Genomic DNA, 27,901 nt, shown 5'->3' with positions numbered 1-27,901 from the left:
CTCTCTGTATTGGCAGCTGAGCGTCTTAACCATTCTGCAACCTTCCTCCACTGATGGAGAAGATGGTCAACGGTAGACTGATGTGGAAACTAGAGACCGACGGCCTTCTGGCGAAAGAACAGTGCGGTTTACGCAAGCATCGCTCTACCGTTGACCATCTGGTTCGTCTGGAAACCACTGCAAGAAATGCTTTTGTAAACAAACAGCATGTGGTGGCCATATTTTTTTACTTAGAGAAAGCTTACGATACCACCTGGAAATTTGGAATCCTCACGGACCTGCACAAGCTCGGCTTCCGAGGACACCTGCCCCAGTTCATCCACAATTTTTTGCAAGACAGACAATTCCAGGTGAGGGTCGGCATCACCCTGTCCGACATTCACGAGCAGGAGCTGGGTGTCCTGCAAGGGAGCAATCTGTTGCCGGCTCTCTTCAGCATCAAAATTAATGACATCGTTCAATCGGTTCAGAAGAGATCAGACAGCTCGCTGTTCGTGGATGATTTCGCCTTGTATGCAACTGGCAGCACGTATGCCAGCATCCAGCGACGGCTTCAGCTCTGCGTCGACAAAATCCAGTGTTGGGCAGAGGAGAATGGTTTCACCTTTTCGTCCTCCAAAACTGAGTGTATTCATTTTCATAACTTTCGCCAGTTCTATCAGGACCCTGAAATCCGTCTGGGAAAATCCACCATCCCGGCGGTCAAGGAAGCCAAATTTTTAGGGGTTGTTTTTGATCAGAAGCTGAACTTCCTCAGCCATATCAAACAGCTGAAAATGTCTTGTCAAAAAGCCCTGAACATCAGGTTGTGGCACACACGGACTGGGGTGCTGATAGGAGAACTCTCTTGCACCTCTACAGAGCCCTGGTCCGGTCCAAACTGGATTACGGAAGTGTAGTATACGGCTCGGCCAGACCGTCTTACCTGAAACTGCTGGACCCTATACACCACCAAGGGCTCCGTCTCAGCTTAGGTGCGTTCCGCACCACCCCTGTGCACAGCCTGTATGCAGAGGCGGGGGAACCGCCTCTCTCCAACCGCAGTCTGAAGCTGACCCCAAATTATTACTTGAAACTGTTTTCTGAACCTACAAACCCTGCTTACAACGCTGTATTCAACAATCCTTTCGACAAGAAATTTAAAGACAACCCAAACTGCATCCCTCCTCTTGGACTCCGCATTCAGCCGCACATAGAAAATGCCGATCTGGATGTCGGTGGCATCTCAGATTTCTCCAAGTTCCCCGACAGCCCTCCATGGACCTTTAGAACACCTGAGGTCCGATTCGATCTGGCCTCGTACCGTAAAGACTCCACCAGTTCTCTGGCCTACAGAACTTACTTTTCGGAACTCTGCCACAAATTTCCCACTTTTCAAAGAATCTTCACTGACGGTTCCAAATCAGAGGATGGAGTCACTGCATCTGCGTTCTGTCCTGCCTTTCCTGACCAGCCCTCAACGGAACACATCTTGTCTGACAGCTCAGTGTACACTGCGGAACTGACCGCACTGGTTCTGGCGGTAAAAATGGTTCTCTCTTCGAAACAAAAGAGATTCATGATCTTTTCCAACTCCTTGTCAGCCCTGGAGGCGATCGCCTGCAGGAATATCACTCATCCCAAACTGCTGGAATTTTATGAAGCTTTTACTCTCACAATGAAGAAAGGATACGAGGTTGTGTTGGCCTGGGTTCCCCGGACATGTTGGCATTCGTGGTAACGAAAGGGCAGACCTACTGGCCAGGAACGCTGTAAAGAAAGAATTATCCAGATCCTTTGGACCATACACAGACATGAAGCAGAAGGTGAACACTTATGCTAAGGATCTTTGGCAAGAGGAGTGGAACACCTAGACGGACAACAAGCTCTTTCAGATCCGTCCAGACCTAAAAGAGACCCTCCCTTCAGGGGTGAAGAACAGAAAGGAGGAGTCTGTGCAGTGCAGACTGCATGCAGGGCACACTTTTTTTTTTTTTTTTTTTTACTACTCATTCTTACTTGTTGAAGGGGGAAGAGGCCCCTCGATATATTCCCTGTGATGAGCCTCTCACCGTGAAACACGTGCTCCTTGACTGTTGGGATCTGCATGACGTTATACACAGACATTACACGGCGGTTTCTTTGAAGACCTTGTTTCGTGATGTCCCTCCGTGGGCGCTGATGGACTTCTTGAAAGAAGTGAACATTTTTAACCAGATTTGAAAGTTTTAAACTATGGAAGTTTTTTTTTTAAACTTTGGAGTGGAAAGTTTGAAGTGGTGACTCGTTTTAATTGTTTTTTGGGTTTTTTTACCCTTGTAGTAGTTATTAACGCGGCGATAGCCTTGAGATGGCCTTAGTGGTCGGCGAGGCTCTAAGCACCATAATTTCATTTCATTTCTTAAATTATTTCAAAAGTGTTTGAGAGAATGAGGTGATATATATATATATATATATATATATATATATATATATATATATATATATATATATATATATTATTGTCATAAAACCTTGATGTTTATAAGACACAATAAAACATTAACATGAACATATTATGAAAAGAACATTCGTGAACAACTTTCCCAAGCTTTGGCTGTAATTCTTTTAGTAAAATCAGTTTGCTAGACTTGGCATTTGGACGACATATATTGGTTAAGAAAGTTTTTGTGAATATTGTGTAGCCGTGTAGTGGTATTATTAAAGAAAGGGACGGTATAAAAGATTTATCGATGATTTACTGATTTAAAGGATAGAAAATATCCACACGCAGGCCAGGGACATATTGCAGGCCAGTCACGAAAGGGATTTCTGTTGTTTTATTAATGTAATATTAAGTAAGTAAAGAAGAATAAAGAGACGACAAAGCAAGCGATACGTAGCGAGATGTTGGCCTCTGGGACAATGCACACAACACACTGTGTTCGACACAACAAGCGAGAGAAAGAGAGAGATGGAGCAGGCTCTAGCCAGTGACTGGCCTGGTGGATAGTGACCAGTTATCACCTGTTGTGGCTATTTATGCAAGTTAAGCGAACGTCAGTGGCGCTGGCGTGCCCCGTGAAGCGATTCGGCTCAAATCCGCCTAAATTTGATTAACATTGTGTTTGTTACAAGGTGTTTAATGATAGATTTCTAAATGATTCTTGAACCGATTTACGTCGGATTGGTCTCAAAAGAAAGAGTTCAATACCTACTTTACAATGAGTATAAAATGAAGTGTTGATTACTTAAGATGAATTATAATCTTAATGTAAGTCACCTGCAAAGGGTCAGTTTTAGTGACCTTGTCGCTGAAAATTACAAACTGCGTTAAAACAGTTTAACGTAGGCAAACACAAATGGAATAGATTTAAAGATGGAATTGTAGACGATTCTGCCAGTATGTAATGCTTGTAGTTTACTAATCCGACAAAAGAGATATTTAATTAAATACGGTGCGTCAGAAACACAAGTTTCAGCTCACCCAATGGCGTACAGCGACACGAGTTGTGGAGTGGTTGTCGTAATGTGTCGACAATGACAATCGGCTTTGTATCTTCTAAATGCCTTTTCTGTTCTCATCCAGACACTACAATGGTGTGGTTTTAGTTTCCAACAGCAGTCACATACAGAATTGTAACGGTAGCATTATGTGTGACGAGAAGACAAAATGACGTAACCTTAGCATGTTGAAATCTTTGCACTGACGATTAACTAAAATCAAATATGTTTTACTGATTTAAGTGTGTGTGTGTAAGCACAACAAATATAATATTCCATAGAACGATACAGAGACTTGATTTAATAGATGTTTAGAGAATAGGTTTAGAATGGGCTTTGCATTCAAACTAGGAATGGCGTCACAGATTCTGCGCGAGCCGTTGGAGACCGGCGGTTAGTTACGAAAAAGGTGTCTGCTATAGCTCACTTTTCAGCTTGTGCTGAGTTGAGCCACGGTCATCTGTACGCGAAGACTCTGTATCTTTTTCACTCTGTCTCAATTGTTCTTGTTATGCATGTCTTTTCCTTTGACTCTTTCATGTTCGCTAGCGAACTCTTTTTTCTTTTTTCTTTTTTTTTTGCTGCCCCATCGTCTGTGCCATTTCAGTGGCATTACTCCCACGCCACTCATTTAGATTTCCCCGTACACGGCCACACCCGGGTTCGCCCGTCACAGTTCCAGCGTCGGCAGTCCGCAGGGAACCATCGATGTTAGGTCGCCAGGAGGCCACACACCAGAGGAAACCCTGCACTGCTGTTGAGTCACTTCGGTGGTGTTCAGTGGTGCCTGTTCTGATTCAACGTACTTAGGACACCACCTACTAAGCCCACTACTACGACAATAATGGCTTAGTCGCGGAGCCAGACTGAGTGAGCGTCCCTCCCAGAGTGGAGACCGCCACCACGTCCCGCGAAAAGCAGCCCCCCTTGAATCTACCGACACTGAAGACACTGACAGGACTCACCCCAAGCACAGAAGTGGAGGGGTATCGAAACTGAGGTCACCATGAGAGCAGGGCATGAAAGGCCAGAGACTTTGAGACTGTTTTGTTTATATTGATGATGATGGAGGAGGAGGAGGATGACGATGACGATAACGATGTTGCTATGGAGGTCCATTTCGGTTTGGGACTGCATGACAAGGCTGTATTCTACGCTTCTTGTCATAATGATATCCCGGTGTTAACCAGGCCCGAGAGATACAGACACTTGCAGTGTTGGTCAGGTAATTAGAGCAACACACCCAAAGACGCATCCTTGAAGTGGATGACACTCGACTGTGTAGTCCCAGTCTCCCCATTTAAGCCCACAGCACACTCAACTCTGGGTAGGAGCCGGCCACGGGCCGAAAAACCCACCTCCGCTGGGATTCGAACCTGCGTCCTCCCAGCCATCAGTCCGCGACGCTAACCACTTCGCCACGGCGGCTGGCGAAACTCTCTTCCTCGCTCTCTCTTTCTCACTCTCTCTTCCATCCCCTCATCCTATGAGTCTGTGGCCGTCTCTTCCCTTCTTTATTCTGTCTGCCTCTCTTTCTCTCACTTTATCCAAATGCCATTCACATTAATGGTTGTTTTTTTTAGTGAGAGCCATGGGATAGATTTACTGATCAAAGATAATATGTCCGTGTTGTAATCCATGCGTGCGTGCGTCCGGTCAAAGTGAAATTGTATTTCATGATGGAATGTTGAATAAGCAGCAACTGCTTGTTTAGATCAAGCCATCTGAAAAAAAAGGAAAAGAAGACAGAAAATAGATGTGAAGAAAAAGGAATCAGAACAAATACAAAAAAGATACCTGCATTTCGATTTCACACAAAGAAATGCAGACATGCCCGTGCACGATAATTTCACCATCACATCCGCGCGGGTGTGTGTGTGTGTGTGTGTGTGTGTGTGTGTGTGTGTGTGCACCTTTATCCCACCTATCACAATATCAGGACCACAAAACAGGAGAACATTTACAATGAAATATCACCTCCGTGATATCTGGCATTGCAGAAAAGTATACTTGAGTGAAGAAGATTGCTGATCCACGGCGGTGGGCACAACAATACCGGTCTATGGGAACGTGTTCACTCACGTCTATCGATTACAGAACGGAGAACTGAGCGTTGGAAGGCAGAATCGATGCCAGGAGTGGAACTGTCCGCCGGGACTGTTTCCTGTGGTAGAAGTTGTGAAACTGGAGTCTGGCGGCGTGGAGGTGGTGGGTATGGGCAGAGGCAGAGGCTGTGTGCCCGAGGATGTAATGTCGTTTCGTTACATGCTGACCAAAACTGCCGCCCCCACCCCCGCCCCCGCTCCCCCCGTACCCCCACCCCATCTCAATATTTTTGACTGAGTGATTATGCATGCACTACCCAAGGTGGTTACTGGATGCAGGGAACTATTCGAACGAAAGTTATTGCTTTCATTTTTTACTTTTCCATGCCACGTGAACTTAATTTGTTCAACGCGATTTGACGAGATTCTGTCTCTGATGTCTCTCACTTTTTTGTCTGTTGATTTGCCCCCATGTTTCTGTTTTACTGTTTCAGTTTCTCTCTCCCCCCCCCCCTTCCCTCTTTCCCTCTCTCTCATAGAGAAGGAACAGTTTGATTTTCTACGGCATTTTCAGGAATTAGAACGAGACAAATGAGCAATGTGAGGGCAAAATACAAGATCTTATCACCGACCAGGTAGAAGTAGCAACGAACATTGAATTTGATCGCGTTCACCGCTTAAATGCTGTTTTTGTGCGTGTGTTTAGGAGGGGGGTATGTCTGGAACTTTTTAGGCTTTTCAAGCGTAAAGAAAATATGTGGAGCAGAAGAACTAGGTTGTTTTTTGTGTGTGTGTGTTCAACATCACCCACATCTCACTTCAGTGCGAATGAAATGTTTGTTATTTGCGGAAGTTTGGCTCACTGATATTTGGTTTATTAATTTAATACCTGACTGCATGACATCTACAGACGTGCTGCTTGATAGGTTCCGTAACCTCCCAGTGTGGATGATCCATGTTCACAGATATGAATAGGTCCACCATTCAGTTTTCTCACAGATCCTTTCTTTAAAACTTCTTTTATTCAGTTCACGTGTACAATGCGGTAAGCAATCACATTCACTTGCCTCTTCTTTTTCTCTTCTTTAAAAAAATTTTTTTATGAAGATAATATACACATAAGGGGGAAATGGGGGTTGGTGCAAGTATATATTATGTATGAAGAAGAAAAAAAAAGATTTTAAACAATCGGAGCATTTACGAATGGGACTCGATTACGATATAATAGGTTAAAATACAGACTGCAGTTCGTACACTTCTTGGGGAAGTGGATGATACAATGTATACGATGATACATCGAGGATATGATATTACATGGTTAAAGATAAGAGTATCTTTCATTACTATTTATACACATTTTTTCAGCACACAAAAGTAATATAAAAAAAAGTAATATAAAGATTGTGTAATAAAGGGATGTATGAACCATCTTAACACACACACACACACACACACACACACACACACACACACACACACACACACACACACATATCAACAACAACAATTGTTAGTCAGGCAGCCGAGTGGAAGTAAGAAATTACTCCAAGAATATTGGCTTATATAATATTGTGGTATCCATGTTTTCTGAAAATCAGAATATTGTATTCTTATTCGTGCTATATGTTCTTTTGTTTTGTAGCTATGCTTAAGCTTGCTAAGAAATGCTCTCAAAGAGGAATAGTAATGGTCATTTACATTGATATAAGTACTGCTTTGCCAAAAAAAAAAAGAATAAAGTAAATAAAGTAAAAAGTGGCATCAGTATGTATATGTCGATCACCTCCTTGGATATCAAAGCTTTTTGTCCACTGCGTATTGTAAGCATTCATACATCTTCCATTCTCTACTGCCACAAGATCATGTCAGAATTTTTGGATGTCTGGGCAGTTCCAAAACATGTGATCAGTGCTGTCTTTTGCAGAACGGCAAAAAATTGCAGTTATCATTATCTAATAACCCGATTTGTTTTAAAATCACATTTATCCCTATGTACCAATATTTCGTTTTTGAAAGCATTTCATTTTTACATCAGAAGGTATATGTAAATACAAAAAGCAGTCTTTCCAGTCTCTTTTGACATCATAATTTTTGTCCCAGTTTGCACAGCATCTCGGTGTGATATTCTCAATGAGGGAGTCATTGTACGTTCTGGATCCTTTGACAACATATATTAAAGTGTTTAAGCAAAGTGGCAAATTGTACATTTATTATCATATATGTTCATTTGAGTATTTCCTATATATTCTGATATTGCAGATTTATAACCACAAAAGGTAATAAAATCGATGTTTAAATGATACATTTGCTTCTCTCTTCATATACCATTTTATTTCAATTAAAAAAAAGGGTGGGGGGGGGGGGGGGGAGGGGGGGCTATGCAATGTACCCCTTTATCAGCGTACATTCCAGATTATTTTCCTACCTAATTGAATTCTCCTGTCATAGAAAACTGGTTCAGCAAGAAGTTCTCATAAGTCTTTACAACAAATTGTGTAGAAGTATGTATTGTAAGCCACAATACCTCTGTCCAAAAACTATTTGATGTTGGGAATATTGTGAAGATCTCGGGCTCATATTTTTCAATATTTTGAAACGGAGAAAAGTTCTATAAAGCAAATTGTTTCTATTTTTGTTTTGTTATATGGAGTTTTCTTATCCAGTCCAGCTTCAAAGCCAAAGTGATCAAAACATCAATTTTGACAGAATAGTGCCTTTTATATTGCCACTCTTACATTTGAAGTTATCTGTCACCTTTTCCAGCAAATCTTTCCGAGTAGTCTATTTAGGTACACCCTTTCAAATCATTAGTAAACCAGATATCTAATATTTTGAATTGTACACGGTTCAATTCCATCAGCAAACGATCCATGTAACGGACTTGGGAGTTTTTACGACCTGCTAACCATATTTCACTTGTTTTTCTCGAGTTTATATACAATCCTGCTTTTCGCCCAAAATATCAAATGTATTTATGCAAGTTTCAAATGACCTATATCGTCTGCTAAGAGAAATTCTGTATCGTCTGCATACTGAGATAGTGTGCATTCTGTGATGTCTATAGTGATGCCACGACAATCCTTACATTCACCACCATTATAGCCAAATTCTCAACACACATTATGAACAAATATGACAACATAGAGTCACCCTGCCTACATTCTGCTCATTAAATCGAATAGAAATCTGACCATTGCAAATGACACAAGATTTAATGTTTTGAAATGTTTTTATCCATTTGCATGTCTTCTTGAAAGCCGAAAGCCTTCAATACTTTGGACATGAAGTTCCAGCTAACACAGCCAAAAGCTTTTTCGAAGTCCATATTCAATAGTATTTAGGCAAGTCGTTTTCTTCTAGATATGCAATTGTTCATAAATGAGTCTTATATTATCCGTATGCTGCATGAAACCTGTCTGATCCTAGTTTATAAGTTTTGGTAGCAGTCTTCAGACGATTCGCTGTGCTGGATGATCCAATTTTATGCGTAACATTCAGAAGAGATATAGGTAACCAGTGCTTTATAAAGCGTCTGTCTTTGTCCCCTTTTGGTATGCATGATATTGTCCCTTGTTTCTCCTTTTCACAAAACAAGCATTTAGTGCCCGAACAAAAACGGCCCTATTTTCTCCAAAGTATTTTAAAAATTCTTCACCAAATCCATCAGATCCATGGTTTGTTGCTGGGAAAGAGTTTGATCATTTTGGTTGGACTTGTCATATCTCTACAGAACATAATGTAGAAAGAAGAGACAATGAGTAAATAAATTAAGTAATGCCAAATGTTTTAACACAGCATAATTGTCGAAATGAAAGTAAGCTTTATTTGTCCAAACTTTAAAAAAACCCAGCGCATCTGGGTATTCTCCCCTTCTTTTGAATGCATAGAATATGGACGTAGAATCATCGCGAGTTACGCTCACATCTTCGTTTTTGACTCACTTGTGTAAACAAAGTGAGTCTATGTTTTAACCCGGTGTTCGGTTGTCTGTGTGTGTGTGTGTGTGTGTGTGTGTCTGTTTGTCCATGGTAAACTTTAACATTGACATTTTCTCTGCAAATACTTTGTCAGTTGACACCAAATTAGGTATAAAAATAGGAAAAATTCAGTTCTTTTTAGTCATCTTGTTTAAAACAATATTGCACCTCTGGGATGGGCACAAAAAAATAAAAAATGAAGCCTAATTATATGCAAACTGCATTTACTGTTATATTTATATTTTTTGTATTCTCTATACTTGGCACTTTGATCTGATATTCGACCCAACGACAAGAGCAGTCATAATTATCATTTTTTGTTCAAACAGGAACTTCTTTTGCTAAGCATGGAAGTTTTATTTATTTTGCAAACGTTTTGGTGCAGATAGTAAAAAAAGGAAATTACTCTAATTAATGCTAGGGGACTTAATTTGCTTTAAACTGATCTTTCTCATCTTAAACATTACATTTTGTAACAAGAGAGGCAAGGCCTTCAAGACTCACTTGTGATGCACTTTAAAAATAAAAAAAAATAAAAAAAAAAATTCAAGTTTTTTATGTATTGAGTATAATTTCAAAATGTAATGTTTAAGATGAGAAAGATCAGTTTAAAGCAAACTAAGTCCCCCAGCAGAGTAATTTCCCTTGTTTTACTGTCTGCACCAAAACGTTTGCAATAAACAAAACTTCCATGCTTAGCAAAAGAAGTTCCTGTTTGAACAAAAAATGATAATAATTACAGATCTTTTGTTGGGTCGAATATCAGGTAAAAATGGCAAGTTTAGAGAATATGAAAAACATAAATATAACAATAAATGCATTATACTCAATACATAAAAAGCTTGGATTTTTTTAAAAGTGTATCACAAGTGAGTCTTGAAGGCCTTGCCTCTCTTGTTTAACAATTGTGGCAATACCACATGACGATCTCTACTAAACTGCCTATGTTTAAAAATTTATTTCTCTCTGAATGGTCTTTGGACATCACACTTTTAGCAGAAAATGAAGTTCTTTCTCTGATTACAAAAGGACAAGTCTTATCGTCGTTATCGTATCGTTTATCACTTTTCAGTTCATTTATATCTGGTCTAAACTTTACCAAATCTACCTTCAACTTGTTTATTAACTGTGTTAGTAAGATTCTGGTTGTAACTGTGATTTTAATGAATGATATGTTTCGAAACGATCACTGGAATTAAATTAACAGGACGAGTCCTGTTGAAAACAGTCAGCTATTCTTTGCATTGAAAATTCTAATAAAAGCCAGTACATTTGCGACTCCGCCTGTAACCAAGCATCTGAATATCTTTATCTGTCTGAGCAGTTTTTAATACAAGGGGTTCACATACAAGTTTGGCTTCTGCCACTAGCTTTTTCAGTCATTTGTTATGTCTTCCTTGTTTTGATATTTGTTTTCCATGATTTCCTTTCTCTGCCGATGTCGGTCTCTGTGTCTCTCTCCTCGTTCCCTCTTTGTCTCTGTATCTGTCTGTCTGTTACTCCTCCTCTCTCTTTCTGCTTTACATGTTAATAAAGCGTTCCCTAGCGGAGTGTTTCAGTAACCTATATTATCGTGTTTCAGTAAACTATATTATCATCGGAGGATCCTTTCAGGTGTGGGTCGGGACTGTTTGGGGTCTGACACCAGGTAGGTTGGCAAGATTACCTTAAATCTCCATGACCTTCCTTCATCTTGGGTGTGGGTGGATTAGGTTTCCAGGCCTTGATTTAGGTGAGGTAGATGAAATCTGTTAGTCCAGACAGTGCAGTGAAGGGTGATGATGTCAGAGAGATGACCAGACACTAACTTACATTGGAGGGTGAAGGTGTCGGGGAGTTGAATGGACCAGACACTGACGTTCAGTGAAGGGTAATGATGTTAGGGAGTGGAGCAGACACTGACCTACAGTGAAGCGTGATGTCAGGGAGTGGACCAGACATTGACCTACAGTGAAGGGCGATGATGTATGGGAGTGGACCAGACACTGACGTACAGTGAAGGGCGATGATATCAGGGAGTGGACCAGACACTGATGTACAGTGAAGGGTGATGATGTCAGGTAGTGGAACAGACACTGACCTACAGTGAAGGGTGATGTCAGGTAGTGGACCAGACACTGACGCACAGTGAAGGGTGATGATGTCAGGGAGCGGAGCAGACACTGATGTACAGTGAAGGGCGATGATGTCTGGGAGTGGAATGGACCAGACACTGACGCACAGTGAAGGGTGATAATGTCTGGGAGTGGAATGGACCAGACACTGATGTACAGAGAAGGGTGATAATGTCTGGGACTGGAATGGACCAGACACTGATGTGCAGTGAAGGGTGGTAATGTCTGGGAGTGAAATGGACCAGACACTGATGTACAGAGAAGGGTGATAATGTCTGGGACTGGAATGGACCAGACACTGATGTGCAGTGAAGGGAGGTAATGTCTGGGAGTGAAATGGACCAGACACTCATGTACAGTGAAGGGTGATAATGTCTGGGAGAGGAATGGATAATGTCTGGGAGTGGAATGGACCAGACACTGATGTACAGTGAAGGGTGATAATGCCTGGGAGTGGAATGGACCAGACACTGATGTACACTGAAGGGTGATAATGTCTGGGAGTGGAATGGACCAGACACTGACGTTCAGTGAAGGTGATGATGTCAGGGAGTGGAACAGACACTGACGTACATTAAAGGGCGATGATGTCAGGGAGTGAAACAGACACTGATGTACAGTGAAGGGTGATGATGTCAGGGACTGGAATGGAACAGATACAGACGTACAGTTAAGGGTGATGACGTCAGGGAGTGGACCAGACACTGACGCACAGTGAAGGGAGATGATGTCAGGGAGTGGAATGGACCAGACACTGATGTACAGTGAAGGGCGATGATACGAGGAAGTGGAACAGACACTGAAGTACAGTGAAGGGTGATGATGTCAGGGAGTGCACCAGATACTTACGTACAGTGAAGGGTGATAATGTCAGGGAGTGGACCAGACACTGATGTACAGTGAAGGGTGATGATGTCAGGGAGTGGACCAGACACTGACGTACAGTGAAGGGCGATGATGTCAGGGAGTGGAACAGACACTGATGGACAGTGAAGGGTGATGATGTCAGGGAGTGGACCAGACAAGGACGCACATTGAAGGGTGATGATGTCAGGGAGTGGAACAGACACTGATGGACAGTGAATGTGATGATGTCAGGGAGTAGACCAGACACTGACGTACAGTGAAGGTGATGATGTCAGGGAGTGGAATGAACCAGACACTGACGCACAGTGAAGGGTGATGATGTCAGGGAGTGGAGTTAACACTGACCTACAGTGAAGTGTGATATCAGGGAGTGGACCAGACACTGACGCAAAGTGGAGGGGATGATGTTAGGGAGTGGACCAGACACAGACGTACAGTGAAGGGCGATGATGTCAGGGAGTGGACCAGACACTGACGCACAGTGAAGGGTGATGACGTCTGGGAGTGGACCAGACACTGACGCACAGTGAAGGGTGATGTCAGGGAGTGGACCAGACACTGAAGTACAAGGAAGGGTGATGATGTCAGGGAGTGGACCAGACACTAACGTACAGTGAAGGTGATGATGTCAGGGAGTGGAATGGACCAGACACTGACGCACAGTGAAGGATGATGATGTCAGGGAGTGGACCAGAGTCTGACGTACAGTGAAGGGTGATGATGTCAGGGAGTGGAATGGACTAGACACTGACGCACAGTGAAGGGTGATAATGTCAGGGAGTGGACCAGACACTGACGTACAGTGAAGGGTGATGTGAGGGAGTGGACCAGACACTGATGTACAGTGAAGGGTGATGATGTCAGGGAGTAAACCAGACACTGACGTACAGTGAAGGTCGATGATCTCAGGGAGTGGAACAGATACTGACGTACAGTGAAGGGTGATGATGTCAGGGAGTGGACCAGACACTGTTGTACAGTGAAGGGTGATGATGTCAGGGAGTGGAACAGACACTGACCTGCAGTGAAGGGTGATGTCAAGGAGTGGACCAAACACTGACGCACAGTGAAGGGTGATGATGTCAGGGAGCGGAGCAGACACTGATGTACAGTGAAGGGCGATGATGTCAGGGAGTAGAACAGACACTGATGTACAGTGAAGGGCGATGATGTCTGGGAGTGGAATGGACCAGACACTGATGTACAGTGAAGGGCGATGATGTCTGGGAGTGGAATGGACCAGACACTGATGTACAGTGAAGGGCGATAATGCCTGGGAGTGGAATGGACCAGACACTGATGTACAGTGAAGGGTGATAATGTCTTGGAGTGGAATGGACCAGACACTGACGTGCAGTGAAGGGCGATGATACGAGGAAGCGGACCAGACACTGACGTACAGTGAAGGGTGATGATGTTAGGGAGTGGACCAGACACTGATGTACAGTCAAGGGCGATGATGTCAGGGAGTGGTATGGACCAGACACTGACGCACAGTGAAGGGTGATGATGTCAGGGAGTGGAGCAGACACTGACCTACAGTGAAGTGTGATGTCAGGGAGTGGACCAGACACTGACGCACAGTGAAGGGTGATGATGTCAGGGAGTGGAGGAGACACTGATGTACAGTGAAGGGTGATGATGTCAGGGAGTGGAGCAGACACTGATGTACAGTGAAGGGTGAGGATGTCTGGGAGTGGAATGGACCAGACACGGACGCACAGTGAAAGTTGATGATGTCAGGGAGTGGAATGGACCAGACACTGACGTGCAGTGAAGGTGATGATGTCAGGGAGTGGAATGTACCAGACACTGACGCACAGTGAAATGTGATGATGTCAGTGAGTGGACCAGACACTGACGTACAGTGAAGAGTGATGATGTGAGGCAGTGGACCAGACACTGACGTACAGTGAAGGTGATGATGTCAGTGAGTGGAATGGACCAGACACTGACGCACAGTGAAGGGTGATGATGTCAGGGAGTGGAACAGACACTGATGGACAGTGAAGGGTGATGTCAGGGAGTGGACCAGACACTGACCCACAGTGAAGGGCGATGATGTCAGGGAGTGAACCAGACACTGATCTACAGTGAATGGTGATTATGTCATGGAGTGGAATAGACCCTGATGTACAGTGAAGGGTGATGATGTCAGGGAGTGGAACAGACACTGATGGATAGTGAAGGGCGATGACGTCAGGGAGTGGAACAGACACTGACGTATAGTGAAGGGTGATGATGTCAGGGAGTGGACCAGACACTGTCGTACAGTGAAGGGTGATGATGTCTGGGAGTGGAACAGACACTGATGTACCGTGAAGGGTGATGATGTCAGGGAGTGGAGCAGACACTGACGTACAGTGAAGGGCGATGATGTCAGGGAGTGGAATGGACCAGACACTGACGCACAGTGAAGGGTGATGATGTCAGGGAGTGGAGCAGACACTGACCTACAGTGAAGGGTGATGTCAGGGAGTGGACCAGACACTGACGCACAGTGAACGGTGATGATGTCAGGGAGTGGACTAGACAATGATCTACAGTGAAGGGTGATGATGTCAGGGAGTGGACCAGACACTGACGTACAGTGAAGGTGATGATGTCAGGGAGTGGAATGAACCAGACACTGACGCACAGTGATGTGTGATGATGTCAGGGAGTGGACCAGACACTGACGGACAGTGAAGAGTGATGATGTCAGGGAGTGGACGAGACACTGACGTACAGTGAAGGTGATGATGTCAGGGAGTGGACCAGACACTGAAGTACAGTGAAGGGTGATGTCAGGGAGTGGACCAAACACTGACGCACAGTGAAGGGCGATGATGTCAGGGAGTGGACCAGACACTCATCTACAGTGAAGGGCGATGATGTCAGGGAGTTGACCAGACACTGATCTACAGTGAAGGGTGATGATGTCAGGGAGTGGAACAGACACTAATTTACAGTGAAGGGTGATGATGTCAGGGAGTGGAACAGACACTGATGGACAGTGAAGGGCGATGATGTCAGGGAGTGGAAGAGACACTGACGTACAGTGAAGGGTGATGATGTCAGGGAGTGGACCAGACACTGTCGTACAGTGAAGGGTGATGATGTCAGGGAGTGAAACAGACACTGACGTACCGTGAAGGGTGATGATGTCAGGGAGTGGACCAGACACTGTCGTACAATGAAGGGTGATGATGTCAGGGAGTGGAACAGACACTGGTGTACCCAGAAGGGTCATGATCTCAGGGAGTGGACCAGACATTGACGTACAGTGAAGGGCGATGATGTCAGGAAGTGGAATGGACCAGACACTAACGTACAGTGAAGGTGATGGTGTCAGGGAGTGGACCAGACACTGAAGTACAGTGAAGGGTGATGTCAGGTAGTGGACCAAACACTGACGCACAGTGAATGGCGATGATATCAGGGAGTGGACCAGACACTGTCGTACAGTGAAGGTGATGATGTCAGGGAGTGGAATCGACCAGACACTTGACGCACAGTGAAGGGTGATGATGTCAGGGAGTGGAGCAGACACTGACCTACAGTGAAGGGTGATGTCAGGGAGTGGACCAGACACTGACGCACAGTGAAGGGTGATGATATCAGGGAGTGGAGCAGACACTGATGTACAGTGAAGGGTGATGATGTCAGGGAGTGGACCAGACACTGATGTACAGTGAAGGGCGATGATGTCTGGGAGTGGAATGGACCAGACACTGATGTGTATTGAAGGTTGATAATGTCTGGGAGTGGAATGGACCAGACACTGATGTACAGAGAAGGGTGATAATGTCTGGGAGTGGAATTGACCAGACACTGATGTACAGATAAGAGTGATAATATCTGGGAGTGGAATGGATAATGTCTGGGAGTGGAATGGACCAGACACTGATGTACAGTGAAGGGAGATGATGCGACGAAGTGGAACAGACACTGACGTACAGTGAAGGGTGATGATGTCAGGGAGTGGAGCAGACTCTGACGTACAGTCAAGGGTGATGACGTCAGGGAGAGGACCAGACACTGATCTACAGTGAAGGGTGATGATGTCATGGAGTGGAACAGACACTGATGTACAGTGAAGGGTGATGATGTCAGGGAGTGGACCAGACACTGTCGTACAGTGAAGGGTGATGATGTTAGGGAGTGGACCAGACACTGATGTACAGTCAAGGGCGATGATGTCAGGGAGTGGTATGGACCAGACACTGACGCACAGTGAAGGGTGATGATGTCAGGGAGTGGAGCAGACACTGACCTACAGTGAAGTGTGATGTCAGGGAGTGGACCAGACACTGACGCACAGTGAAGGGTGATGATGTCAGGGAGTGGAGGAGACACTGATGTACAGTGAAGGGTGATGATGTCAGGGAGTGGAGCAGACACTGATGTACAGTGAAGGGTGAGGATGTCTGGGAGTGGAATGGACCAGACACGGACGCACAGTGAAAGTTGATGATGTCAGGGAGTGGAATGGACCAGACACTGACGTGCAGTGAAGGTGATGAGTCAGGCAGTGGAATGTACCAGACACTGACGCCACAAGTGAAATGTGAGATGTCAGTGAGTGGACCAGACACTACGTACAGTGAAGAGTGATGATGTGAGGCAGTGGGACCAGACACTGACGTACAGTGAAGGTGATGATATCAGTGAGTGAATGGACCAGACACTACGCACATGAGGTGATTGATGTCAGGGATGGAACAGACACTGATGGACAGTGAAGGGTATGTCAGGGAGTGGACCAACACGGAACCCACAGTGAAGGGCGATGATGTCAGGGAGTGAACCAGACACTGATCTACAGTGAATGGTGATTTGTCATGGAGTGGGAATAGACCCTGATGTACAGTGAAAGGGTGGATGATGTCAGGGAGTGGAAAAGACACTGATGGATAGTGAAGGGCTGAATGACTCAGGGAGTGGAACCAGACACTGACGTATAGTGAAGGGTGATGATGTCAGGGAGTGGACCAGACACTGTCGTACAGTGAAGGGTGATGATGTCTGGGAGTGGAACAGACACTGATGTACCGTGAAGGGTGATGATGTCAGGGAGTGGAGCCAGACACTGACGTACAGTGAAGGGCGATGATGTCAGGGAGTGGAATGGACCAGACACTGACGCACAGTGAAGGGTGATGATGTCAGGGAGTGGAGCAGACACTGACCTACAGTGAAGGGTGATGTCAGGGAGTGGACCAGACACTGACGCACAGTGAACGGTGATGATGTCAGGGAGTGGACTAGACAATGATCTACAGTGAAGGGTGATGATGTCAGGGAGTGGACCAGACACTGACGTACAGTGAAGGTGATGATGTCAGGGAGTGGAATGAACCAGACACTGACGCACAGTGATGTGTGATGATGTCAGGGAGTGGACCAGACACTGACGGACAGTGAAGAGTGATGATGTCAGGGAGTGGACGAGACACTGACGTACAGTGAAGGTGATGATGTCAGGGAGTGGACCAGACACTGAAGTACAGTGAAGGGTGATGTCAGGGAGTGGACCAAACACTGACGCACAGTGAAGGGCGATGATGTCAGGGAGTGGACCAGACACTCATCTACAGTGAAGGGCGATGATGTCAGGGAGTTGACCAGACACTGATCTACAGTGAAGGGTGATGATGTCAGGGAGTGGAACAGACACTTATGTACAGTGAAGGGTGATGATGTCAGGGAGTGGAACAGACACTGATGGACAGTGAAGGGCGATGATGTCAGGGAGTGGAACAGACACTGACGTACAGTGAAGGGTGATGATGTCAGGGAGTGGACCAGACACTGTCGTACAGTGAAGGGTGATGATGTCAGGGAGTGAAACAGACACTGACGTACCGTGAAGGGTGATGATGTCAGGGAGTGGACCAGACACTGTCGTACAATGAAGGGTGATGATGTCAGGGAGTGGAACAGACACTGGTGTACCCAGAAGGGTCATGATCTCAGGGAGTGGACCAGACATTGACGTACAGTGAAGGGCGATGATGTCAGGAAGTGGAATGGACCAGACACTAACGTACAGTGAAGGTGATGGTGTCAGGGAGTGGACCAGACACTGAAGTACAGTGAAGGGTGATGTCAGGTAGTGGACCAAACACTGACGCACAGTGAATGGCGATGATATCAGGGAGTGGACCAGACACTGTCGTACAGTGAAGGTGATGATGTCAGGGAGTGGAATCGACCAGACACTTGACGCACAGTGAAGGGTGATGATGTCAGGGAGTGGAGCAGACACTGACCTACAGTGAAGGGTGATGTCAGGGAGTGGACCAGACACTGACGCACAGTGAAGGGTGATGATATCAGGGAGTGGAGCAGACACTGATGTACAGTGAAGGGTGATGATGTCAGGGAGTGGACCAGACACTGATGTACAGTGAAGGGCGATGATGTCTGGGAGTGGAATGGACCAGACACTGATGTGTATTGAAGGTTGATAATGTCTGGGAGTGGAATGGACCAGACACTGATGTACAGAGAAGGGTGATAATGTCTGGGAGTGGAATTGACCAGACACTGATGTACAGATAAGGGTGATAATATCTGGGAGTGGAATGGATAATGTCTGGGAGTGGAATGGACCAGACACTGATGTACAGTGAAGGGAGATGATGCGACGAAGTGGAACAGACACTGACGTACAGTGAAGGGTGATGATGTCAGGGAGTGGAGCAGACTCTGACGTACAGTCAAGGGTGATGACGTCAGGGAGAGGACCAGACACTGATCTACAGTGAAGGGTGATGATGTCATGGAGTGGAACAGACACTGATGTACAGTGAAGGGTGATGATGTCAGCGAGTGGAACAGACACTGACGTACAGTGAAGGGTGATGATGTCAGGGAGTGGACCAGACACTGTCGTACAGTGAAGGGTGATGATGTTAGGGAGTGGACCAGACACTGATGTACAGTCAAGGGCGATGATGTCAGGGAGTGGTATGGACCAGACACTGACGCACAGTGAAGGGTGATGATGTCAGGGAGTGGAGCAGACACTGACCTACAGTGAAGTGTGATGTCAGGGAGTGGACCAGACACTGACGCACAGTGAAGGGTGATGATGTCAGGGAGTGGAGGAGACACTGATGTACAGTGAAGGGTGATGATGTCAGGGAGTGGAGCAGACACTGATGTACAGTGAAGGGTGAGGATGTCTGGGAGTGGAATGGACCAGACACGGACGCACAGTGAAAGTTGATGATGTCAGGGAGTGGAATGGACCAGACACTGACGTACAGTGAAGTGTGATGATATCAGGGAGTGGACCAGACACTGACGTGCAGTGAAGGTGATGATGTCAGGGAGTGGAATGTACCAGACACTGACGCACAGTGAAATGTGATGATGTCAGTGAGTGGACCAGACACTGACGTACAGTGAAGAGTGATGATGTGAGGCAGTGGACCAGACACTGACGTACAGTGAAGGTGATGATGTCAGTGAGTGGAATGGACCAGACACTGACGCACAGTGAAGGGTGATGATGTCAGGGAGTGGAACAGACACTGATGGACAGTGAAGGGTGATGTCAGGGAGTGGACCAGACACTGACCCACAGTGAAGGGCGATGATGTCAGGGAGTGAACCAGACACTGATCTACAGTGAATGGTGATTATGTCATGGAGTGGAATAGACCCTGATGTACAGTGAAGGGTGATGATGTCAGGGAGTGGAACAGACACTGATGGATAGTGAAGGGCGATGACGTCAGGGAGTGGAACAGACACTGACGTATAGTGAAGGGTGATGATGTCAGGGAGTGGACCAGACACTGTCGTACAGTGAAGGGTGATGATGTCTGGGAGTGGAACAGACACTGATGTACCGTGAAGGGTGATGATGTCAGGGAGTGGAGCAGACACTGACGTACAGTGAAGGGCGATGATGTCAGGGAGTGGAATGGACCAGACACTGACGCACAGTGAAGGGTGATGATGTCAGGGAGTGGAGCAGACACTGACCTACAGTGAAGGGTGATGTCAGGGAGTGGACCAGACACTGACGCACAGTGAACGGTGATGATGTCAGGGAGTGGACTAGACAATGATCTACAGTGAAGGGTGATGATGTCAGGGAGTGGACCAGACACTGACATACAGTGAAGTGTGATGATGTCAGGGAGTGGAGCAGACACTGACGTACAGTGAAGGTGATGATGTCAGGGAGTGGAATGAACCAGACACTGACGCACAGTGATGTGTGATGATGTCAGGGAGTGGACCAGACACTGACGGACAGTGAAGAGTGATGATGTCAGGGAGTGGACGAGACACTGACGTACAGTGAAGGTGATGATGTCAGGGAGTGGACCAGACACTGAAGTACAGTGAAGGGTGATGTCAGGGAGTGGACCAAACACTGACGCACAGTGAAGGGCGATGATGTCAGGGAGTGGACCAGACACTCATCTACAGTGAAGGGCGATGATGTCAGGGAGTTGACCAGACACTGATCTACAGTGAAGGGTGATGATGTCAGGGAGTGGAACAGACACTAATGTACAGTGAAGGGTGATGATGTCAGGGAGTGGAACAGACACTGATGGACAGTGAAGGGCGATGATGTCAGGGAGTGGAAGAGACACTGACGTACAGTGAAGGGTGATGATGTCAGGGAGTGGACCAGACACTGTCGTACAGTGAAGGGTGATGATGTCAGGGAGTGAAACAGACACTGACGTACCGTGAAGGGTGATGATGTCAGGGAGTGGACCAGACACTGTCGTACAATGAAGGGTGATGATGTCAGGGAATGGAACAGAGACTGGTGTACCCAGAAGGGTCATGATCTGAGGGAGTGGACCAGACATTTACGTACAGTGAAGGGCGATGATGTCAGGAAGTGGAATGGACCAGACACTAACGTACAGTGAAGGTGATGGTGTCAGGGAGTGGACCAGACACTGACGCACAGTGAAGGGCGATGATATCAGGGAGTGGACCAGACACTGTCGTACAGTGAAGGTGATGATGTCAGGGAGTGGAATGGACCAGACACTTGACGCACAATGAAGGGTGATGATGTCAGGGAGTGGAGCAGACACTGACCTACAGTGAAGGGTGATGTCAGGGAGTGGACCAGACACTGACGCACAGTGAAGGGTGATGATATCAGGGAGTGGAGCAGACACTGATGTACAGTGAAGGGTGATGATGTCAGGGAGTGGACCAGACACTGATGTACAGTGAAGGGCGATGATGTCTGGGAGTGGAATGGACCAGACACTGATGTGTATTGAAGGTTGATAATGTCTGGGAGTGGAATGGACCAGACACTGATGTACAGAGAAGGGTGATAATGTCTGGGAGTGGAATTGACCAGACACTGATGTACAGATAAGGGTTATAATATCTGGGAGTGGAATGGATAATGTCTGGGAGTGGAATGGACCAGACACTGATGTACAGTGAAGGGAGATGATGCGACGAAGTGGAACAGACACTGACGTACAGTGAAGGGTGATGATGTCAGGGAGTGGAGCAGACTCTGACGTACAGTCAAGGGTGATGACGTCAGGGAGAGGACCAGACACTGACTCACAGTGAAGGGTGATGATGTCATGGAGTGGACCAGACACTGATGTACAGTGAAGGGTGATGATGTCAGGGAGTGGACCAGACACTGATCGTACAGTGAAGGGCGATGATGTTAGGGAGTGGACCAGACACTGATGTACAGTCAAGGGCGATGATGTCAGGGAGTGGTATGGACCAGACACTGACGCACAGTGAAGGGTGATGATGTCAGGGAGTGGAGCAGACACTGACCTACAGTGAAGTGTGATGTCAGGGAGTGGACCAGACACTGACGCACAGTGAAGGGTGATGATGTCAGGGAGTGGAGGAGACACTGATGTACAGTGAAGGGTGATGATGTCAGGGAGTGGAGCAGACACTGATGTACAGTGAAGGGTGAGGATGTCTGGGAGTGGAATGGACCAGACACGGACGCACAGTGAAAGTTGATGATGTCAGGGAGTGGAATGGACCAGACACTGACGTGCAGTGAAGGTGATGATGTCAGGGAGTGGAATGTACCAGACACTGACGCACAGTGAAATGTGATGATGTCAGTGAGTGGACCAGACACTGACGTACAGTGAAGAGTGATGATGTGAGGCAGTGGACCAGACACTGACGTACAGTGAAGGTGATGATGTCAGTGAGTGGAATGGACCAGACACTGACGCACAGTGAAGGGTGATGATGTCAGGGAGTGGAACAGACACTGATGGACAGTGAAGGGTGATGTCAGGGAGTGGACCAGACACTGACCCACAGTGAAGGGCGATGATGTCAGGGAGTGAACCAGACACTGATCTACAGTGAATGGTGATTATGTCATGGAGTGGAATAGACCCTGATGTACAGTGAAGGGTGATGATGTCAGGGAGTGGAACAGACACTGATGGATAGTGAAGGGCGATGACGTCAGGGAGTGGAACAGACACTGACGTATAGTGAAGGGTGATGATGTCAGGGAGTGGACCAGACACTGTCGTACAGTGAAGGGTGATGATGTCTGGGAGTGGAACAGACACTGATGTACCGTGAAGGGTGATGATGTCAGGGAGTGGAGCAGACACTGACGTACAGTGAAGGGCGATGATGTCAGGGAGTGGAATGGACCAGACACTGACGCACAGTGAAGGGTGATGATGTCAGGGAGTGGAGCAGACACTGACCTACAGTGAAGGGTGATGTCAGGGAGTGGACCAGACACTGACGCACAGTGAACGGTGATGATGTCAGGGAGTGGACTAGACAATGATCTACAGTGAAGGGTGATGATGTCAGGGAGTGGACCAGACACTGACGTACAGTGAAGGTGATGATGTCAGGGAGTGGAATGAACCAGACACTGACGCACAGTGATGTGTGATGATGTCAGGGAGTGGACCAGACACTGACGGACAGTGAAGAGTGATGATGTCAGGGAGTGGACGAGACACTGACGTACAGTGAAGGTGATGATGTCAGGGAGTGGACCAGACACTGAAGTACAGTGAAGGGTGATGTCAGGGAGTGGACCAAACACTGACGCACAGTGAAGGGCGATGATGTCAGGGAGTGGACCAGACACTCATCTACAGTGAAGGGCGATGATGTCAGGGAGTTGACCAGACACTGATCTACAGTGAAGGGTGATGATGTCAGGGAGTGGAACAGACACTAATGTACAGTGAAGGGTGATGATGTCAGGGAGTGGAACAGACACTGATGGACAGTGAAGGGCGATGATGTCAGGGAGTGGAACAGACACTGACGTACAGTGAAGGGTGATGATGTCAGGGAGTGGACCAGACACTGTCGTACAGTGAAGGGTGATGATGTCAGGGAGTGAAACAGACACTGACGTACCGTGAAGGGTGATGATGTCAGGGAGTGGACCAGACACTGTCGTACAATGAAGGGTGATGATGTCAGGGAGTGGAACAGACACTGGTGTACCCAGAAGGGTCATGATCTCAGGGAGTGGACCAGACATTGACGTACAGTGAAGGGCGATGATGTCAGGAAGTGGAATGGACCAGACACTAACGTACAGTGAAGGTGATGGTGTCAGGGAGTGGACCAGACACTGAAGTACAGTGAAGGGTGATGTCAGGTAGTGGACCAAACACTGACGCACAGTGAATGGCGATGATATCAGGGAGTGGACCAGACACTGTCGTACAGTGAAGGTGATGATGTCAGGGAGTGGAATCGACCAGACACTTGACGCACAGTGAAGGGTGATGATGTCAGGGAGTGGAGCAGACACTGACCTACAGTGAAGGGTGATGTCAGGGAGTGGACCAGACACTGACGCACAGTGAAGGGTGATGATATCAGGGAGTGGAGCAGACACTGATGTACAGTGAAGGGTGATGATGTCAGGGAGTGGACCAGACACTGATGTACAGTGAAGGGCGATGATGTCTGGGAGTGGAATGGACCAGACACTGATGTGTATTGAAGGTTGATAATGTCTGGGAGTGGAATGGACCAGACACTGATGTACAGAGAAGGGTGATAATGTCTGGGAGTGGAATTGACCAGACACTGATGTACAGATAAGGGTGATAATATCTGGGAGTGGAATGGATAATGTCTGGGAGTGGAATGGACCAGACACTGATGTACAGTGAAGGGAGATGATGCGACGAAGTGGAACAGACACTGACGTACAGTGAAGGGTGATGATGTCAGGGAGTGGAGCAGACTCTGACGTACAGTCAAGGGTGATGACGTCAGGGAGAGGACCAGACACTGATCTACAGTGAAGGGTGATGATGTCATGGAGTGGAACAGACACTGATGTACAGTGAAGGGTGATGATGTCAGCGAGTGGAACAGACACTGACGTACAGTGAAGGGTGATGATGTCAGGGAGTGGACCAGACACTGTCGTACAGTGAAGGGTGATGATGTTAGGGAGTGGACCAGACACTGATGTACAGTCAAGGGCGATGATGTCAGGGAGTGGTATGGACCAGACACTGACGCACAGTGAAGGGTGATGATGTCAGGGAGTGGAGCAGACACTGACCTACAGTGAAGTGTGATGTCAGGGAGTGGACCAGACACTGACGCACAGTGAAGGGTGATGATGTCAGGGAGTGGAGGAGACACTGATGTACAGTGAAGGGTGATGATGTCAGGGAGTGGAGCAGACACTGATGTACAGTGAAGGGTGAGGATGTCTGGGAGTGGAATGGACCAGACACGGACGCACAGTGAAAGTTGATGATGTCAGGGAGTGGAATGGACCAGACACTGACGTGCAGTGAAGGTGATGATGTCAGGGAGTGGAATGTACCAGACACTGACGCACAGTGAAATGTGATGATGTCAGTGAGTGGACCAGACACTGACGTACAGTGAAGAGTGATGATGTGAGGCAGTGGACCAGACACTGACGTACAGTGAAGGTGATGATGTCAGTGAGTGGAATGGACCAGACACTGACGCACAGTAAAGGGTGATGATGTCAGGGAGTGGAACAGACACTGATGGACAGTGAAGGGTGATGTCAGGGAGTGGACCAGACACTGACCCACAGTGAAGGGCGATGATGTCAGGGAGTGAACCAGACACTGATCTACAGTGAATGGTGATTATGTCATGGAGTGGAATAGACCCTGATGTACAGTGAAGGGTGATGATGTCAGGGAGTGGAACAGACACTGATGGATAGTGAAGGGCGATGACGTCAGGGAGTGGAACAGACACTGACGTATAGTGATGATGATGTCAGGGAGTGGACCAGACACTGTCGTACAGTGAAGGGTGATGATGTCTGGGAGTGGAACAGACACTGATGTACCGTGAAGGGTGATGATGTCAGGGAGTGGACCAGACACTGACGTACAGTGAAGGGCGATGATGTCAGGGAGTGGAATGGACCAGACACTGACGCACAGTGAAGGGTGATGATGTCAGGGAGTGGAGCAGACACTGACCTACAGTGAAGGGTGATGTCAGGGAGTGGACCAGACACTGACGCACAGTGAACGGTGATGATGTCAGGGAGTGGACTAGACAATGATCTACAGTGAAGGGTGATGATGTCAGGGAGTGGACCAGACACTGACGGACAGTGAAGGTGATGATGTCAGGGAGTGGAATGAACCAGACACTGACGCACAGTGATGTGTGATGATGTCAGGGAGTGGACCAGACACTGACGGACAGTGAAGAGTGATGATGTCAGGGAGTGGACGAGACACTGACGTACAGTGAAGGTGATGATGTCAGGGAGTGGACCAGACACTGAAGTACAGTGAAGGGTGATGTCAGGGAGTGGACCAAACACTGACGCACAGTGAAGGGCGATGATGTCAGGGAGTGGACCAGACACTCATCTACAGTGAAGGGCGATGATGTCAGGGAGTTGACCAGACACTGATCTACAGTGAAGGGTGATGATGTCAGGGAGTGGAACAGACACTAATGTACAGTGAAGGGTGATGATGTCAGGGAGTGGAACAGACACTGATGGACAGTGAAGGGCGATGATGTCAGGGAGTGGAAGAGACACTGACGTACAGTGAAGGGTGATGATGTCAGGGAGTGGACCAGACACTGTCGTACAGTGAAGGGTGATGATGTCAGGGAGTGAAACAGACACTGACGTACCGTGAAGGGTGATGATGTCAGGGAGTGGACCAGACACTGTCGTACAATGAAGGGTGATGATGTCAGGGAATGGAACAGAGACTGGTGTACCCAGAAGGGTCATGATCTGAGGGAGTGGACCAGACATTGACGTACAGTGAAGGGCGATGATGTCAGGAAGTGGAATGGACCAGACACTAACGTACAGTGAAGGTGATGGTGTCAGGGAGTGGACCAGACACTGACGCACAGTGAAGGGCGATGATATCAGGGAGTGGACCAGACACTGTCGTACAGTGAAGGTGATGATGTCAGGGAGTGGAATGGACCAGACACTTGACGCACAGTGAAGGGTGATGATGTCAGGGAGTGGAGCAGACACTGACCTACAGTGAAGGGTGATGTCAGGGAGTGGACCAGACACTGACGCACAGTGAAGGGTGATGATATCAGGGAGTGGAGCAGACACTGATGTACAGTGAAGGGTGATGATGTCAGGGAGTGGACCAGACACTGATGTACAGTGAAGGGCGATGATGTCTGGGAGTGGAATGGACCAGACACTGATGTGTATTGAAGGTTGATAATGTCTGGGAGTGGAATGGACCAGACACTGATGTACAGAGAAGGCTGATAATGTCTGGGAGTGGAATTGACCAGACACTGATGTACAGATAAGGGTGATAATATCTGGGAGTGGAATGGATAATGTCTGGGAGTGGAATGGACCAGACACTGATGTACAGTGAAGGGAGATGATGCGACGAAGTGGAACAGACACTGACGTACAGTGAAGGGTGATGATGTCAGGGAGTGGAGCAGACTCTGACGTACAGTCAAGGGTGATGACGTCAGGGAGAGGACCAGACACTGATCTACAGTGAAGGGTGATGATGTCATGGAGTGGAACAGACACTGATGTACAGTGAAGGGTGATGATGTCAGCGAGTGGAACAGACACTGACGTACAGTGAAGGGTGATGATGTCAGGGAGTGGACCAGACACTGTCGTACAGTGAAGGGTGATGATGTTAGGGAGTGGACCAGACACTGATGTACAGTCAAGGGCGATGATGTCAGGGAGTGGTATGGACCAGACACTGACGCACAGTGAAGGGTGATGATGTCAGGGAGTGGAGCAGACACTGACCTACAGTGAAGTGTGATGTCAGGGAGTGGACCAGACACTGACGCACAGTGAAGGGTGATGATGTCAGGGAGTGGAGGAGACACTGATGTACAGTGAAGGGTGATGATGTCATGGAGTGGAGCAGACACTGATGTACAGTGAAGGGTGAGGATGTCTGGGAGTGGAATG

At 47.0% G+C, this 27,901-nt stretch overlaps 1 protein-coding gene across 3 annotated transcripts in view; it reads left to right on the top strand.

Annotated features, from left to right (window-relative positions):
* The window catches only part of LOC143295896 (uncharacterized), a 424,588-nt gene that overhangs the window by 71,750 nt on the left and 324,937 nt on the right, over positions 1-27,901 (top strand). Inside the window, exon 3 of one of the 3 annotated variants that reach the window (XM_076607570.1) lies at positions 11,067-11,132. The exons of the other annotated variants lie outside the window; for them this stretch is intronic. Coding sequence (XP_076463685.1) covers positions 11,067-11,132 — 66 coding nt within the window. The remainder of the gene's footprint in view (positions 1-11,066; positions 11,133-27,901) is intronic. 3 annotated transcript variants of the gene reach the window in all.

This window comes from Babylonia areolata, chromosome 21 (genome assembly GCF_041734735.1).
Source record: "Babylonia areolata isolate BAREFJ2019XMU chromosome 21, ASM4173473v1, whole genome shotgun sequence".
Classification (NCBI taxonomy): Eukaryota; Metazoa; Mollusca; class Gastropoda; order Neogastropoda; family Buccinidae; genus Babylonia; species Babylonia areolata.
Note: the sequence above shows the minus strand (reverse complement) of the source record. Positions and strands in the feature narration are given on the sequence as shown.